Source organism: Lissotriton helveticus, chromosome 2_2 (genome assembly GCF_964261635.1).
Source record: "Lissotriton helveticus chromosome 2_2, aLisHel1.1, whole genome shotgun sequence".
Taxonomy (NCBI): Eukaryota; Metazoa; Chordata; class Amphibia; order Caudata; family Salamandridae; genus Lissotriton; species Lissotriton helveticus.
This window is the reverse complement of record NC_136060.1, coordinates 295,846,697-295,864,403: the sequence shown is the minus strand read 5'-3', so window position 1 is coordinate 295,864,403 and position 17,707 is coordinate 295,846,697. Positions and strand designations below refer to the sequence as shown.

The following is a 17,707-nucleotide window of genomic DNA, read 5'->3' as shown; positions in this document are numbered from 1 at the left end:
GGCTGGCAAAGTTAGAATCCAGCAGCAAGTACCACTAGAATCTGACAAGACAGACGTTTTTTGGGCAGCCGGAAGTGTAAAGATCAGATCTCATTTTCTGATTTATGGTGTATCGACCTCGGCACCATCTTTTAATGGGTGGGCGAGTAGTGGGATAATTTTGTGGAGGTAGGGTACTACACCGCTCGGCCAATATATCGTACTGGCCTAAGCATATGCGTGGCAGTTTGTGTTGTGCTCAGGAAGCTGCTTTTCACATTGCAGGCTCTATCAGTATGCTTTGATAAAGCTCATTGTTACTAAATTATTGCACTTGCAAAACGATGTTATTTTCCGACATTAAAAGAAGTGAAGTCATGAGCAGACTGTCATATGTAATAGCATGTTTTTATATGGGAAACACCCTTTAATACGAAGCCGGAATCACACTGAGCCTTAACAGCACCGGCCACAGAACAAATGCAACGTTACCACGCATTTGTATAGCACGCAAGCCATTGCAATGATTTGCTTTAGGGGAGCGCATTGGTGGAGTGGTGTTCGATTTAAAGTCCAACACCTTCCCAACTGTTGCGCAGACTGGAGCTGCAATAGTAAATGATACTAATCCAAAGTTCAGTCCAACCTAAGGCAAGTCGTTGTGACGAATTGCGTGCAAAAGGAACGTGTCATAAAGACGCGTTCATTCTAATGCATGCGTTGAAAAAGCATGCATGCAAAACATGCGTGATTCTGTCATACAATCCTGAGTTGTCGGCCCTCCTAAACATTAATAGTGCTATCTGAAAGCAGTGGATTAAATATGCAACTTACCTTGCTGATGTTTAGGAGCTCATTTAGATGAAAAATATTTTCTATCTGGAGCGCAGAATAAATCCCTTTGTTCTCTTTACATTCACTGTAAAATCAATAATTATGAAGAGATAAATATTATATTTTCTGTGCAGCACATTAATTTAAAAAACTGAATGAAGCAGTGCAAAGATACAGATGCTAGTGCTCTACAGAATATGGGACGGGCCCAGAAATTCAAGCCACACGTTTGTACTTAAAGGTAGTTTAGCGCTGTTTGTATTACTTTTTCATAGTTTATGGCTCAACATTTAATAAAATTCATGCCACGGTTTGTACTGAAAGGTAGTTTAGCGCTATTTGTATTATTTTTTCATGGTTTATGGCTCTACATATAATAAAATGCATGGCACGGTTTGTACTGAAAGGTAGTTTAGCGCTGTTTGTATTACTTTTTCATAGTTTATGGCTCAACATTTAAAAAAAATTCATGCTCGGTTTGTACTGAAAGGTAGTTTAGCGCTATTTGTATTATTTTTTCATGGTTTATGGCTCCACATATAATAACATTCATGGCACGGTTTGTACTGAAAGGTAGTATAGCGCTGTTTCTTTTAACTTTTCTTTTTTTATGGCTCAAAATATAATAACATTCATGCCACAGTTTGTACAGGACAGTAGTTTAGCGCTGCTTGTATTAACTTTTCCTATTTTATGGTTCAAAATATAATGATATTGTAATCTCTAGCCTCGAGTATTGTCAATAAACACTTTCATAGTCTGGCACTTGCTGTTTAAATCAATCTCTTTCAGCCAAAGGGTAAATACTTTTAAAGACATATTTTACTTTGAAGCCTTTGAAAGCAGAGAGCAATGCTTCGAAAGCAAGCTCCTTGACAGATCCAATCAACAACAGGCACGAGCGCACGTTATCAGAGTATATTTTGAAAGGTATCACATGAAACAGTTCCTAGCAATGCTCTAAAAATACCAGTTAAAAAACCAAACAGGTCGTTTACAGACGTTTGGGGGATTTGTCGTAATACCACTAATTATGTAGAACTGTAAGCGCCACTTGTAATCATTACGTTACCAAGACTGGAGAAATTAATTGGCCAAAACGTGGTATCACCACATTTCTAATGAAATAATACAACTTCTAATTAAATGTTAAAATTGCGTGGAATGCATGAAGATACATCCTCAACACAATTATCATCTTTTTCCCACCTCCTGCCCGTCTCCAAATGATGCCTGAAAACGGTATATTAAAGAACATTAAACTTACTAATAAGGTTTATCATTCAACAATAATGACCAGTTAACAAAACAAAAGCATTGAATTTTGAATAATGTCATAAAATGTTCCTAAATAACATGGATGATTCCATTCCACGCAACAGAGAAAATTTAAAAGGGAAAACAATTCTTGACACACAACCATGAAGAACAAGGTTTGAAAAATATTTTTAAATTTCAATTGCATTTATAAGGAGAAAACACCAAGAATCTGTGATATACATGTATCTATTGACTGATTATTTATTCATATTTTTCCACAACCACTGTTTTGTAATGTTGAATGCCTCGGATGGATTTGTACGGGAAGGAGGGGGCGCTCAATCAAAATACAGGTGTGCTGTGTTACTTGGACGTAGTACTCTGTTCTCAGGTACTACAGTCATTGGTCGGTCATTTGAATGATGGGCATGAGCTGGCGTGGGTATCTCTGGTGCCCACTGGAAAACATGCAGGTAAGTATTTGGTAAGGTTGGATACGAACAATGGTTGCTGCTGTGTATGTGAGAGAAATGGTGATGCAATTATACGGGTGTATTTCTTACTTTTAGTGGGGAGGAAGTGAAGAAACAATCCTGCATCACAACTGGTTGCCATTGTTAAGGATGACTTAATGTCTCCTTGCTTTATGTTGTTTGGGTGAGGTAGAAGACCTATAGGTGACATCATCCATTCGACAAACAATGGATTGTATTTTTGTACAGGGTGGTATGATACCCTACATAAAAACTAAACTGCAACTTTTACCAAACACTTTTTTTAATTGGTTCACGCACAGGGTTTGTCTCCTATGTGAACCCAAGAAGATATTACTATTACCAGTAATTGTATAAGAACAGCACAACAGAAATACCACCAATCTGGTGCGGGAATAATACTCGGAACCATCTTCTCGGAAGATATCTTTATTTAAGCGAACCCAATATAGCTGCTATTGCCAGATCTCAACTGTTCAAATGGCTGAATAAATATAAACGAGGGAAGTCGGGAAGGCAGGATGGTGCTCATCTCGCCAACGCCCCAGAGTGCTGCTCTGCATCTATATATTTTGCTAGTTACATCAGGTATGTTAAAAGGGCTTCAGCAAAATTATCATATGGTCAGAGGATACAAGGTAGCAGTTGTCTGTACAAAATGCTGCATTGCAAAAATGCGAAAAAAACATCTGAGCATAGACTTCAAAGATGATGAAGGATTTGACAACCATTGCCGTAGTTTCTCCAAAACACACAATCAACTATAAAAGTGCTGTCATGGCTTTTGTAAAATGTTATTCTTGTGTGAGCTGCAAGGCCTTAGTCAATATTTAAAAAAATGGTTACAAGTAAAAAAAATATATATATATCACAAAAAATACAGGTTTTCATAATAATCTCTTGTAGTGAAGCATGTGTGTTAATGTGCTCCTAGCGAAAACGCTGAATGTCATCACTCAAAGTGAAGTTAGCTAAAGGTTAAAAAGTGGGCTGACCCATTGCCCCATGTGTATGTGCGTAAAAACAACCACGCACCAATAGATGAAGAGAGCTGTCTGGAAGCCGTATAAGTAAATATGTTATATATATACTTTTAGAAAAAACAAGATTTCTGATGCCAGACCCGTAAAAAGTGGCAGCAGACGGATAATTTGGGTATAAGTATAAATGAAGGGGAACGGCATTTAAACCCATATTGATTATCCAAAAAGGCCAATGGCTTAATATTGCTTCTGCCTTAACTAGCAACCTTCACATCCCACTTATCAGGTCCTGCAACCAGGCATTCATAATTATGAAACATATTGATATCTAAGAGTCAAGATTTCATCGCAGCTATATTTTTACCTGTACACATTTTGAAATGTAAGATTCACATTAGGGTTCTGGAATAAAAAACCAGATAAGTAGTTTCTCCATTGAGAATTTAATAAGTAGGGCGTGTCCAAAACCTGATCAAAAAGAAAAACATATAAAAGTTATTGATGTATATCATACCTCAACAAGTAGGTAACTGTTATTTCACATAATGTTAAATTACAATAATGTTAAATTACAAAAATAAAACAGACAACCTTAAATAACAATTATTTTAAAAGTGAAATTAACAAAAAAGATAAATGCAGAACATTTTTATTTCAATGTTGTATGGGTTTTCGCAGACAACATCTTGCACAATAGAAATTCACCTCTTTTTATTGATTAAATTCCCATTGAATAAGGCTTTGCATAAGAGATTTGAGAATATATCCTCAAGGGCTCACTAAAACCATGTTAAAGTTTCAGTATACTGTTTGCGTGTGTAAGATGTAAAAACATCATAAATTGTGCTAAATCCGACTTTACTCGAGTTACTTGTTTGCAAGGAGTCCACAACACTAAAATGAAGTTACCACTGAGGTAGGAAAAGATGGAGCTCCTAGTGTGCGCAGATCATAATCACAATTGGATGGGAATAAAGATGAGCTTTCTACTAGGCGTGGTCCAACTGGGTTCAACAGGTACGGGGGCATAATATCCCAAGTTCTCTTTTTATCAAATGAATAAATGTAGCTTACAGCATTCCCAAGGTTACATCTTTTAAGGCTGTCCTCAGCAACAAACTCCTGGCACCCGTGGGCAATAAGCATATGTAAGTATTAGAGATGGCTGAATGCTTACTTTCTGTTTATGCAAGTGGGGTTGCATACAGAAGACTTGCGTGCAGGTCTTCCCCCCCACAGCATGATCAATTTCAGAATACAGGAGCTCAGTGTTATCTCACCCTCATCGTAAAACCATGGTATGCATTTTGCTCCTATTTGATTAGTGACCAGAGATACGTATATCAGCCCATGTATATGCTAGAAACAATTTACACAATGTCTTGTTTGAGCCTTGGAAAAGGTTACCACATGTGCATGCAATATCTCTAGCACAAGCATGACTAGCAAAAGCCATGCAACATCAACCAAACTTTCAAATATGGGCCTAAACAAATGGCATAATTTTAGAAGATTGGATTGCATCCAACGAGTTATTTTATATAATGGGATAAACAGAGAAATATGAATAGGTAATTGAGGTATTCAGAACAGATTTAAGTGGGTTTGAGCTGCTTCAGAAGGTGCTGGTTGAAATTTTTTTGAAAAGACGGGAAGAAGTTACGTGGAATTGCAGGAGGATTTCAAAAAGGATTAGTAAACAGTCAAGGCAGAAGATGGACACATATTGTTTATTGGACAGAAAGTTTAGGAGAGGGGATAAGCAAGAGAGGGGCCACTGGGTGTAGGTAAAGAAGGGATGAGTTGGTGGGAAAAAGTGGAGCGAAGATGAAAGAGGGAAGAAGATATTAAGAGATGCCCTGATAATATGGATCTTCTCTGAGCAGAAGGCTGTAACGTTGCCTATTGTGACAACGTGGAGGGTGCTAAGGGTACAGGGACAAAAGTGCATTGGAGAGATAGGCTGAGTGAATGATGAAGAAGAAATGGGGTCAATGGTCGTAGAAGTCAGAGACAGAGAGAGCCTGTCAATGTTAAAATAGTTATCAAGACAGCAGGTTTTCCATTCTTGCGGAGATTGTCATGCAATGGGATCTCCCCATTGGTATTGAAGGTGACCTAAAATGCTGGGAAGGTTAAAATGTGGGTCATTGCAGTGGATAATCTCGTGGTAGGTAGGTTGAGGCAGGCTTTGAACATATCAACTGAAGGATGCTGAAAAGTAACCGTAAGTGCTCGTAGAGACAGATGATTGTCTAAAACGTGTAGTAGAGGAAAAGGTCATTCACAGTAGGGAGTGCCTGTGGTCAGCACAAGTACTTCTACTTGCAAAAGTAAGCGAGCATTTAAACCCACACACCAGAAATGGGAATATTGACACACGAGTAGGGAATAGACGTAGGCAGTGTGAATACGTTGAAGAGTGTGGTTGAATGAGCTGATGGAGTTGGGGGTGGGTGAGGCTGGGATTGCAGAGCGTAACAGATGGACGAAGTGTACATAAAGGGGGAGGTGTCATGCACCAAATAAGAAATCTGCAGCTCCATGCGACAATAATGCATTCTTGTGATCAGCCTATTTAAACCAACATATGCAATCCAACTGTACCTTGAATAGACTTCTATCTTCAAAGGGTTCACAGACCAGCTTTTCAACATTTCCTCCAGCTATGAAAGTGATGACTACGACGAACATCAGTAAGGAGGAGAAGATGAAACTGAAACCCACGCCACTAGTGAAAGATTAAAGCATACAATATGCAAATGTGAACATGCTCTGCAGTAATCAATTGTGTGCATTTTTATTTAACAATACTCATTTACAACAGACTCATAGAGGAGAAAAACAAATGGTTGAAAACTTTAATTACACTTGCCTGTAATAGCGAAACTGTAACCTGCTCTTCCACGTTTTCTTGCTCAGGATAACACTGCCTACAATAAGTGTCCGTGTCTAACTTTAAGGTGCTTTGGGCCATATGTACAAACATATTTTTCCACAGACACAGACTGGGTAAAACCCTCTGATACATCTGGCCCTTTGTGTTTTGGCTGTTGAGGCATCAAAATAATGAAGTAGTTTCTCAGCCAAAAACAATTTACCCTTTTAGTTACAAGTTAAGGTTCTCATGAGCCCGTCTAGGCACCTTCTAGTATTCTTTCTGAGGATCAGGGGCAGCCGGCATGGCTCTGGGGTGGGGGTTAAGGGGGCACGGTAGGGGGGCACAGGCAGTATTTAAAAAATAATAAATAATAAGACTTAAATTGCCGTCGCCGGGTCCTGTGTCTTCTCTACTGCTCGCCTGTATCCGACTCCAGGTCGGAACTGGAAACAGACAGCCAGGCTGTCACCCTAAGCCAATTACAATGCTGCAATGCAACGTTGTGATTGGTCTGAGAGCTGTGAAACAACGCTCAGCCAAGGGCTGGAGGGGGTGGGCATGTTCTCCATGCACACTGTTATGCAGCCGGCTTGGAGAACAGGGAAGTGCATGACTGTTTTGGGCAGCCCAGGAGTGTTCTACCACTCCTTCCCTGATCTGCAGCCACGTCTTGCCCCTTACATACGGACACAATAAAAAGATAATAACATTCTGTTATCATAATTAATTTTTTTCCTTTCTTTTGCTGGCAGTGGGGGGAGCCGCCGCTGCTGAAAATTCCATCACATGACCGCTCTAGTACTAGAAAGTTCAAGATGTTCAGGTACAAACGTGAGTCTCATCTTTCCTCGTTGAACTTATCTCTTTTGATTTCAGGGGCATTGTCTGTGATTCACAAACTATTTCTCTTTTGTCAATAAAACCTCCAAGCCTCTGAACTCTGCTACCTATGAGATTTCTGTGACAAAACCAATCAACATCGGGTCAGCGGACATTGTAAAATCAAACACTGTAAAATCATGCTGGCAATACAAGTACTAAGTACTGTCGCTGTTTGAAAATCTAGAAATGGTTCACGGTTGAACTGTTTTAATAAATATTGTTAATGAAAAAAGATAAACTGCCATGGCCGCATTCTGAATTCACTCATGTTTAAATTGGGCCGAAAAGTGAAAAACAATTTTTAATCACAGGCTCACACAAGTTGTACTCATGTTTTTCCAAGTATAAATTCCTCGAAGGGAACACATGGAGGAATTTATGTGGCAAATTAGTGCATCACGGTGATTGGCACTTAGAAAGCGTGAAACATTTAAAGCTGCAAGGATCCAGGCCCATCGGGTACCCGAAGGATTGTTGGATGATTTCTTTTAGCCTTTGATTCATTTTTCAGCTCATGGAAGTGCTTCTCTTTCCCTGCAGTATCAACTGAAGAGGGTTCACTGTAGGAGATGATCTGTTTCTCCGTAACAGCGGGAATGGGTATCCGGGGAGCTGATATCTTTTTAACGTTATGCCTCAACTTTGAAAGATATTGGCGAAGGTTAAGAGCATTAAAGCTATTTCCTGGGATCCTCATGTTGTTAATGTGAGTTCTGATTGCAAGTGATTTTCATTTGCCAAGAATTCTCCAGATAATATATAATTTGATGTTTTATCTTGTAATGCTGGGATCTCTCCAAGTAGACTTATGTTTCTTCTGTTGAGAATTTCCTGTTGTCCTTGAGCTATGTAATTTGGCTTGAATATGAGTTTTTTGTTCTTAGCTTCCTTGCTGAGAGAATATTCCTGCGAACGAGGAGATCTAGTGCTGTCTTTTTCATTTAGTGGGCCACTATGATTGCTTGCGATGTCATAATTGTTTCTCCTTTTTGCTTGGCCTGCTGTACTTCCATGGTGGGAGGCGTCTTTTAAGGTGCTATGTTTGTTCATTAACTGTTCTGTGGACTTTAATGTGACGATTCGATCACTCCCATTACTTTCAATTGACATGATGGCAGGAATTGATCAGTTGAATAATAGGGTTTGTTACCAGTGTGACACAGGTTGGTGGCTGTTTTGTATATTGTACCCTTTTTTCTGTGTTCTTCAGCTAAATTAGCCCTACTTTCCTCTCCCCTGTCCAGCGGTGCATTTGCTGGAGTACAGATAGTCCATGTTTTTAAACCTTTTGGTTGTGTCAATTCATTACTATGATTACAAATATTTCTCAATTGAATTCCTTCATATCCGTTTACTTGGGTTTTATCATTTTCATTCAGCTGCGATATTATCTCTAGGGACTCGTGCATCAATTTCCCAAGTTCTTGTGGCATCCAGATGAGAGAAAGATGTGTTACTGAGGGCTATTCATGTCCCATCTAGGTTTGTTTGTCATAAATATAGAGTAAACACTTTTGGGAATTGCTTCTTTTGTCTATTGTTTTTGTATCTCTCCTCCCTTGCTCATTTCCGCTGCATTTTGATTGGTCTAGGGGATGGAGCGCTTTTGTCAATCACAGTATTTGATTGCACCAGGTTAGAAGGTGGTGACTGGGAATTCGTGTGGTCTGGTCTGTTCACAAACTTCAACCAATCAAGTGGGGCCTCAGATGCTTCTGATTCTACTCCTGCCATTGTTGGTTCCTATTTTGGGGTCCTAGTTGCGGTTCGGGTCATAATGTATGTATTGTGCACTTATAGAGCGCAGTCTGCCACCCAAAGGGTATCCTGGTGCTTCTGACTCCACTGAACCGTTTACGCAGACACGTTTTAGCCAACTCTGGGAAAAAGATGAGTTTTTAAATTTTTCTTGAAGGATGAAAGGTCCTCCAAGCTCCTCAAGGATAGTGGGAGGGAGTTCCAGAGCTTGGCAGCTGTGTATCCAAAGGATCGGCCCCCCCATTCGAATCCTATTAATCCTTGGAACCACTACCAGGTATAATGAAGATGATCATAGCGGCCTCACTGCGTGGTACCAAGAAAAGAGGTTCCGTAACATTACTGGGCCCTGGTCATGTAGAGCCTTAAAGACCAGGCAGGAAGATTTAAAAAGAATTCTCTGTTGGACTGGCAGCCAATGCAGATCTATAAGTGCAAGGGATGAGGAGGCAGCACGAGGTCTAGCAAGGGCTAGTTTTGCAGCCATGTTTTGAACACGTTGCAACTTGGAGATCAGGTTACCAGGGGCCCCCAGAGGCAATGCGTTGCAATAATCTATCCTACTAAGGATAATGCCACGCACCACCTCTGGTCTGACCTGGAGTGGCAGCAGGGGGAGAATTTTCCGCAACATACGGAGTAACATCATGCAGTTAGAAATGGTTTTATCAACAAAACCATTCAGCTGGAGATTGGAATCAAACATCACTCCAAGGTTACGGGCAGAGTCCACCGCCACCACCTTGCCCAGGGAGGAAGAAGGCCAAAGATCAGACGGCAGAGCACGTGGAACGCGGTCCGATGAACCATGGAGAACCTCGGTCTTGGAGCTATTAAATTGAAGAGAGTTGTTCCTCAGCCAATCGGCCGTGGCCGTCATACAGTAAGGGAAGGTATCCGTGGACACCGCATGTTCTCCCTCCAAGGAGAAGATGAGCTGGGTGTCAACAGCATAATTGATCACTGAGATGCCAAAAGATTTGATCAATTTAACTAGAGGACACAGATATAGATTGAACAATATAGGGCTGATCGCGGACCCTTGCGGAACGCCTTGTCCCACTCTCCTAATACCTGAGCGAAAAGGTGGTAATGCCACCACCTGATGCCTGTTCTGAAGGTACGAGATCAGCCAATCCCTTGCTAAACCAGCTATCCAGGCCTCCTCCAGCCTGTTGACAAGAATGGGATGGCTGACCGTGTCGAACGCGGCCGACAGGTCGAGCAGCACTAGAAAGGCTGCTCGACCATTATCGACCCTAGCTCGAAGTTGGTCCAACACGACCACCAGTGCCGACTCCGTACCATGAGCTGGCCGGAAGCCGAACTGGGCCATCTCCAAATGGTTGTTACTTTCCAAGATGCCGGAGAGAGACCGGGTGACAAGTTTTTCCATGATCTTAACTGGAAAAGGGAGCAAGGAAATTGGCCGATAGTTCGACAAACAGGTGGGGTCTAGCGTTGGCTTTTTTAGGAGAGGGGAGACCACCGCCAACTTCCAGCTATCAGGGACCATAGCCGAATTAAAGGACTGAAGACAGATGGAATGCAACGGAGAAAAAAGTTCATCCTGGAAAAGTTTCCAGTATCTATGAGGCAGTGGGTCCAAAGGAGAACCCGAGTTCACTCCGTTTGCTAGCATACAAAACTCATCAAATGAGGGAAGGGTAAAATACTCCAGCCGCTGATGAGATATATGCTCATCCCGTTCAGCAGGGGCAGGAAGGGATACAGAGGCATCCGCAGATTGGGGGACACAAGTGCCTGAGGTAACAAGGGCATTTAAGATGTTTGCAATTTTATCCTCAAACGCTCTTGCTAAAGAGTCGCAGAGCGATTGTGAAGCTGGGATGTTATTCGCCGCACACTCGGGCTTAGAGAGGTCATTTACTATTTTAAATAAAGATTGCGATTTATTCGTTGCCTGTGTCAACGTGACCTCGAAATATTTCGCCTTGGCACATTTAATTTGGGCTTTGTATTCAAGCAGTGCAGTTTTATATAAGGACTTAGCACTCTCACAATATGACCTCCTCCACACCCTTTCCGCCTGCTTACACCGCAGTTTCAGTTGGAATAGGTCAGAAGAAAACCAGGGCTTTGCGGGTTGACGTTTGGCCTTAGGGTTCCGTATTGGAACTAATATGTCCAAAGATTTGGTAATTTGCTGGCACAAGCTAGAGTAGCTTGCTTCAGCATTTTCCATCAGGTAGAAGGTCCCCGAAAGGAGGGGTGGGTGGTTCGAGTAATGTGAGAGCTTTGACCACTGTCTCTTCGCTGCAGAGTTCACTCCATTCTTTCTGAGAGACTCTACAGGAAGGTGGAGAGAGAAACAAACTAGTGCGTGGTCTGTCCAGCATTGAAAGATTATTTCCCCGATTACCACCCGAGAGGCTTCTGCGAAGATCAAGTCCAGAACATGACCCTTCATATGGGTCTGGGACAGCACCAGCTGTTGCATCTGAAGGTTGCCACAGGCCTGGCACAGTTCTCTATATGCTGTACCCAGAGGCCCATCAGGCCATAGATTGAAATCCCCCAAAATAAAAAGACTCGCATGCGAGTTAGAAAGGTCATAAATTAGGTCCACCAGGTCTGGTAGTTTAGACGGCGCGGAGCCCGGTGGTCTGTAACAGAGCAACCCGGACTGTACAACCCCTTTATGTCCTTTGAGCGAAAAGCCCAAGAGTTCAAACCCCTGGACCGCTTTGACCTCGAATAGGGAGAGGGCCAAGGAGTCTCTAAAGATGAGTCCAATTCCTCCTCCTCTACTCCCCACCCTCGGGCAGTGCATGATTTTATAGCCCGCTGGACAAGCTAGTCCAAGTTCCACATTGCTGTCTGCTCGTGTCCATGTCTCAGTTAAAAAAAGCACATCCAAATCATAGGAGTCTATGAGGAGTGCTATTTCAACGTGGTGTTTACAAAGTTAGCGAACATTGAGCAGACCACAGGACAGCACGTCAGATTTACCAGAGTTGGTATTCAGCACTTGGCTTACCTGGGGACGTAACTGTATTAGCTCAGACCTGGAGTATGTAACTGGAGATGAAAGGACACGGGCAGCGTGACTGGCACTGGGCGCGACCGGTACGCGAACGCGCCTATGGCGCGCCCGCTGCGCGCCAACGCTGCGCGCTTGAGGGTGGCACATCTTATATGGCCGTGAAGCGCGGGATTCCTGCGAGGCCGACCTCTAGCCCCACACCCAAGATGGCGCCCGTTATTCGGCACCTCCTGGCTATCCACACCCAAGATGGCGGCGCGAACACCGCGATGCGCTTCCAGGGGATCCTGAGTTCTAAGTCCCGCAAAGTGCAAGTGGTGGCACAATTATAATGCAGGTAAGACCTGAAAATAACCCCAGGCGATTCCCAGCGCGAAGGGACAACTGCGTTCTAAATCACGCAGCGCAATAGTGCAAGTGCACGTGAAGCAAAGTGATTTTAAAATAAGGCGTTTAAAATGAGGCAGCAAGGGAGCAGCAGCAGCAGCTACGCGAGCGTGCAGTATCAAGTAGAATCTACCTGAACTGAAGAGGTATCCGCTTAAATAAGCTCTTCAGAGCGCGGGATTCCTGCGAGGCCGACCTCTGGCCCCACACCCAAGATGGCGCCCGTTATTCGGCACCTCCTGGCTATCCACACCCAAGATGGCGGCGCGAACACCGCGATGCGCTTCCAGGGGATCCTGAGTTCTAAGTCCCGCAAAGTGCGAGTGGTGGCACAATTATAATGCAGGTAAGACCTGAAAATAACCCCAGGCGATTCCCAGCGCGAAGGGACAACTGCGTTCTAAATCGCGCAGCGCAATAGTGCAAGTGCACGTGAAGCAAAGTGATTTTAAAATAAGGCGTTTAAAATGAGGCAGCATGGTTAAAATTGCTGTATCGGATCCTAACACTGCTTTTTCCGCTGTCAGAAAGATCAATAAAACTTTAGGAAGAGTAGACAATTTGTCTATTATTGGGCCACATGTGCATTTTGTCGATGACAGTGTGTAGATTACTTGTACCCGTGATATTAAAGAAGTATATAATTCCAGTTTTGAGTTGATGCCAGAGACGTGGGTGGACAGCAAATTCCTTAAATTAATCTGCACATCTAGTTTGTCTGACTGGAAATTAAGAACTTCTGTTGACCTTTTGAAGTGTTGTTAGTAACGGGATCTGAACATTTTTCAGACCATTTGTAGTGTAATTTTCTTTACCTCCGAAGGGACAACTGCGTTCTAAATCACGCAGCGCAATAGTGCAAGTGCACGTGAAGCAAAGTGATTTTAAAATAAGGCGTTTAAAATGAGGCAGCAAGGGAGCAGCAGCAGCAGCTACGCGAGCGTGCAGTATCAAGTAGAATCTACCTGAACTGAAGAGGTATCCGCTTAAATAAGCTCTTCAGAGCGCGGGATTCCTGCGAGGCCAACCTCTGGCCCCACACCCAAGATGGCGCCCGTTATTCGGCACCTCCTGGCTATCCACACCCAAGATGGCGGCGCGAACACCGCGATGCGCTTCCAGGGGATCCTGAGTTCTAAGTCCCGCAAAGTGCGAGTGATGGCACAATTATAATGAAGATAAGACCTGAAAATAACCCCAGGCGATTCCCAGCGCGAAGGGACAACTGCGTTCTAAATCGCGCAGCGCAATAGTGCAAGTGCACGTGAAGCAAAGTGATTTTAAAATAAGGCGTTTAAAATGAGGCAGCAAGGGAGCAGCAGCAGCAGCTACGCGAGCGTGCAGTATCAAGTAGAATCTACCTGAACCGAAGAGGTATCCGCTTAAATAAGCTCTTCAGAGCGCGGGATTCCTGCGAGGCCGACCTCTGGCCCCACACCCAAGATGGCGCCCGTTATTCGGCACCTCCTGGCTATCCACACCCAAGATGGCGGCGCGAACACCGCGATGCGCTTCCAGGGGATCTTGAGTTCTAAGTCCCGCAAAGTGCGAGTGGTGGCACAATTATAATGCAGGTAAGACCTGAAAATAACCCCAGGCGATTCCCAGCGCGAAGGGACAACTGCGTTCTAAATCGCGCAGCGCAATAGTGCAAGTGCACGTGAAGCAAAGTGATTTTAAAATAAGGCGTTTAAAATGAGGCAGCATGGTTAAAATTGCTGTATTGGATCCTAACACTGCTTTTTCCGCTGTCAGAAAGATCAATAAAACTTTAGGAAGAGTAGACAATTTGTCTATTATTGGGCCACATGTGCATTTTGTCGATGACAGTGTGTAGATTACTTGTACCCGTGATATTAAAGAAGTATATAATTCCAGTTTTGAGTTGATGCCAGAGACGTGGGTGGACAGCAAATTCCTTAAATTAATCTGCACATCTAGTTAGTCTGACTGGAAATTAAGAACTTCTGTTGACCTTTTGAAGTGTTGTTAGTAACGGGATCTGAACATTTTTCAGACCATTTGTAGTGTAATTTTCTTTACCTCCATAGCTACCTTGAAATATCTTAGGGACTAAACTTGATTTTGAGTGAGGAGTTAATATATTGTCCAGTAGGAATTGGGCCCTGTAGTTTTAGACTCAATAAATGCTGCATTCACACTGACATTTTGAAAGTAGAAATGTTTGCGTTTTAGTCTCTCTTGTTATGCTTACCATTTGTTTTTGCTCTGCTCCCAGGATGTTAAATGCATCTGTGCCTTTGGTGTGGGCCGGGCTACGGTTGTCATCTAGACTTAAGGTTCTTAATTCCAGAGCTTGCATCAGGTCTGTGTTAATTAAGATTGAAATTGAGCGTGCCCATGACCCATCCAACCTGACATTGTCAGCACTGGTTCCTTGAATGATATTGGTCTCCCTTGATTGAGGAGAGAGGTCTACCTTGGCGATGCACTGAGTTGCTTGTTAGGTGTTTGAGGCATAAACCTGTACTACTACATGGAAGGTTTTTTGATTGAAATTTAACTCTGACATAGCAGGCTTGCTGATGGTATCAACTGTTGCGGGCATGCAGTTTTGCGATGAGCTTACATGCATTTCCGTCATTAAGGCCAATTCCTCTGGCGGTTGAGATAAATGTTTTCGGTTCCTTTGTCCGATTTTTGGGGACTTATGGGACAAGGCTGCCCGGACGCTTCCTCAGGTATTGCAAAGACTGAATTATAGAGCCCTTTAAAAATGAGAATTTTTGATTAAGCTTTATTTTCTCGCAATAGGATAATATTGAAACTGGAGCTGGCTCTACCAGCGAATTTTCCTCAAGAGATTTTGTTTGATTCTGTTTATTCTCGGCCCTGTGCGGTGAGCGCTTCCGAGATTTATGGATTGGTTGCTGGTGAGATTTTGCTGACCTCATAATAAGCTACATTCTTCCCAATGATCTAGCCCGGGGCTTTGTCCTATCCTCTTATGAGATTGTGTTTAGTTCTTTGATTTGCTTGTTTAATGATTTTCAAAAAAGAAGTTAAAATTTGATAGTTCTTGCTGATTTGTCTAACACCGCCTTCTCACTATCCTACCTCAGGCCCCAAGAGGGACTGGATAGGTTTTGCTGTGAGGGTAGGAGCACAGTTATTTCTTGAGTTTCCTTTCCTATCCTTATAGTCTTTACTTTACTTTATTTCGCTTTATTTTCAATGCATAAAAACGAAATGGCTACTTACCAGTAGGAGTAGCTTTGCAGCTTGAAGAGTTTTCCGGATTCACATGGTGTGCATTATTCCGCCTTCTAGTGGTTGGGTCGGAAATATTCTTTTTTTTTTGTTTTGTTTCTTGCTTGGGATGTCATCGACCACCATTTGGTTCTAGGTTCATCCCTTGTGTAACGTCAGAGGGCACCCCGGAAGTTCCTGTGTGTGGTAGCCATCTTCGGACTTTCCTCCCTTTTTTCTCTAGGGTATGTCATAAATCCTGCTGTCTTTAGATGGTAGTTCTTTGGTTTCAGTCATCTTTTGTCCCACCGGTTAGCATTCGTCCTCTGAGGGGAGGTGGGTGGGTCGCATGTGAATCCAGGAAACTCTTCAAGCTGCAAACCTACTCGTACTGATAAGTAACTATTTTGTTTTGTAGCATGAATTCTCTTCTGGATTCACATGCTGTGCATTAGATTATGCAACAGTTTCCCCCTGTTTGGGGTGGTTGTGGTAAGATGAGGAAGAATTTGCCCTTGTACCTTTTGTCCCACTTGAGCCTCCTTAGTCATCTTAAATTCCACACAGTGATGTTTGATGAAGGTGTGTGGGGATGCCCATGTTGCCGCAGAACATATGGCGTCTATTGGTACGTTGACCATGAAGGCCAGGGTTGCCCCTTTTTTCCTTGTTTTTCACTGTGTATTTAGAGTTTTTCCTGCTGAGGCGTGGCGTACTTGAATTGCCTGTGCAATCCAACATGCAATTGTCCCCTTTGTTACGGGTGCTCCCTTCTTGGACTTTGAGTGAGAGACAAACAAATGATTTCCTTTACGGAGTTGTTTTGTCTCTTGTGGATAGTATAGAAAAGCCCATCTTAGGTCCATGGTATACAGGCTTCTTTTAGTTGTGTATGCGGGTTTTGAAAGAAAACTGCTAGCTGTATGCTTTGGTTTACATGGTGTTTGCTTACTACCTTAGGTAGGAATTGAGGGTTTGTCCTTAGGATAACTTTGTCTTTGCATGTGTGGTTCCTCAATCGTTAACGCTTGTATTTCACTTACATGTCAAAGAGATGTTACCGCTATTAAGAAGGCAGCCTTTATGGGGATGTATCTGAGTTCAGCTTTGTGCATGAATTTGAGTAGTCCTTTCATTAGTTGTGTTAGGACTGTGTTTAAGCTTTGCATTGGGGTTGAAGCCTTTCCTGGGGGTGCAATCCTCTTGGACCCCTCAAGGAATCTTTTGATAACAGGTGCTGTGAAGAAACTTTTACATGAATTTCCCCTGCTCTACGCTATAATTTCTGCCAGGTGCACCTTGAGGCTTAAGTAGTTGATGTTACTGTCAATCAAGTGTGTAAGATATATGTTTCCTGTGTGGAAATTGAGTTTAGGGTATTGTTTGTGCACCATATGGTGTACCATTTCCACTTAGCTGCATAGCATTGTCTTGTGATCTTTTTTCTTGCCTCCTTTAGTATTTCCATTGTTCTTTGCTGTAAGTTTAAATGTCTGAACTCTATGTATTTAGGCACTAGGCGTCTAGGCTGAGCATCGCTGGTTTTGGGTGAAAGATGTGCTCCCTTTTGCATTGTGAGGCGGTCCTTGCCTGCCTTGAACTTGATCATTTGTACCTTGGACAGTTTGAGTAGTCTTGAGTACCAGGGTTGTCTTGCCCATTGAGGGGCTATGAGTATTAGGTTTGTTCCTAGTTGTCTGGCTTTCCCCAGAGCCCCTTGTAATAGAGGAATTGGAGGAAAAGCGTACGCAAATGTCCCTGACCAGTTTAGAGACAGGGCTTTCCCTCTTGATAGGTGGTTTTGAAACCTGGATTGGCATTTTTTTGTTCTCCATTGTTGCGCATAAGTCTATTTCTAGAGTGCCTGTTGCAGGCTCCTTTATTTTATCTCCCACTCGTGCGAGCTCCACTTCTGTCTGCTGAGATGATCCGCTTTGGGTTTGTCCTTTCCTGCCAGTGAATTGTCTGGAGGCTGCTTTTCTTTGAATTGGCCCATTTCCATATTTCCTGAGTTAGTTTGCTTAGGGTGAAT

The 17,707-nt window shown here is 42.8% G+C and overlaps 1 protein-coding gene across 12 annotated transcripts in view; it reads right to left on the bottom strand.

Annotated features, from left to right (window-relative positions):
• The window catches only part of PROM1 (prominin 1), a 588,333-nt gene that overhangs the window by 128,282 nt on the left and 442,344 nt on the right, over positions 1-17,707 (bottom strand). For all 12 annotated transcript variants that reach the window (XM_078678433.1, XM_078678442.1, XM_078678438.1 and 9 more), the window contains 3 exons: positions 6,158-6,281; positions 3,915-4,018; positions 814-898 (listed from right to left, as the gene is read on the bottom strand). In XM_078678433.1, coding sequence (XP_078534559.1) covers positions 814-898; positions 3,915-4,018; positions 6,158-6,281 — 313 coding nt within the window. The remainder of the gene's footprint in view (positions 1-813; positions 899-3,914; positions 4,019-6,157; positions 6,282-17,707) is intronic.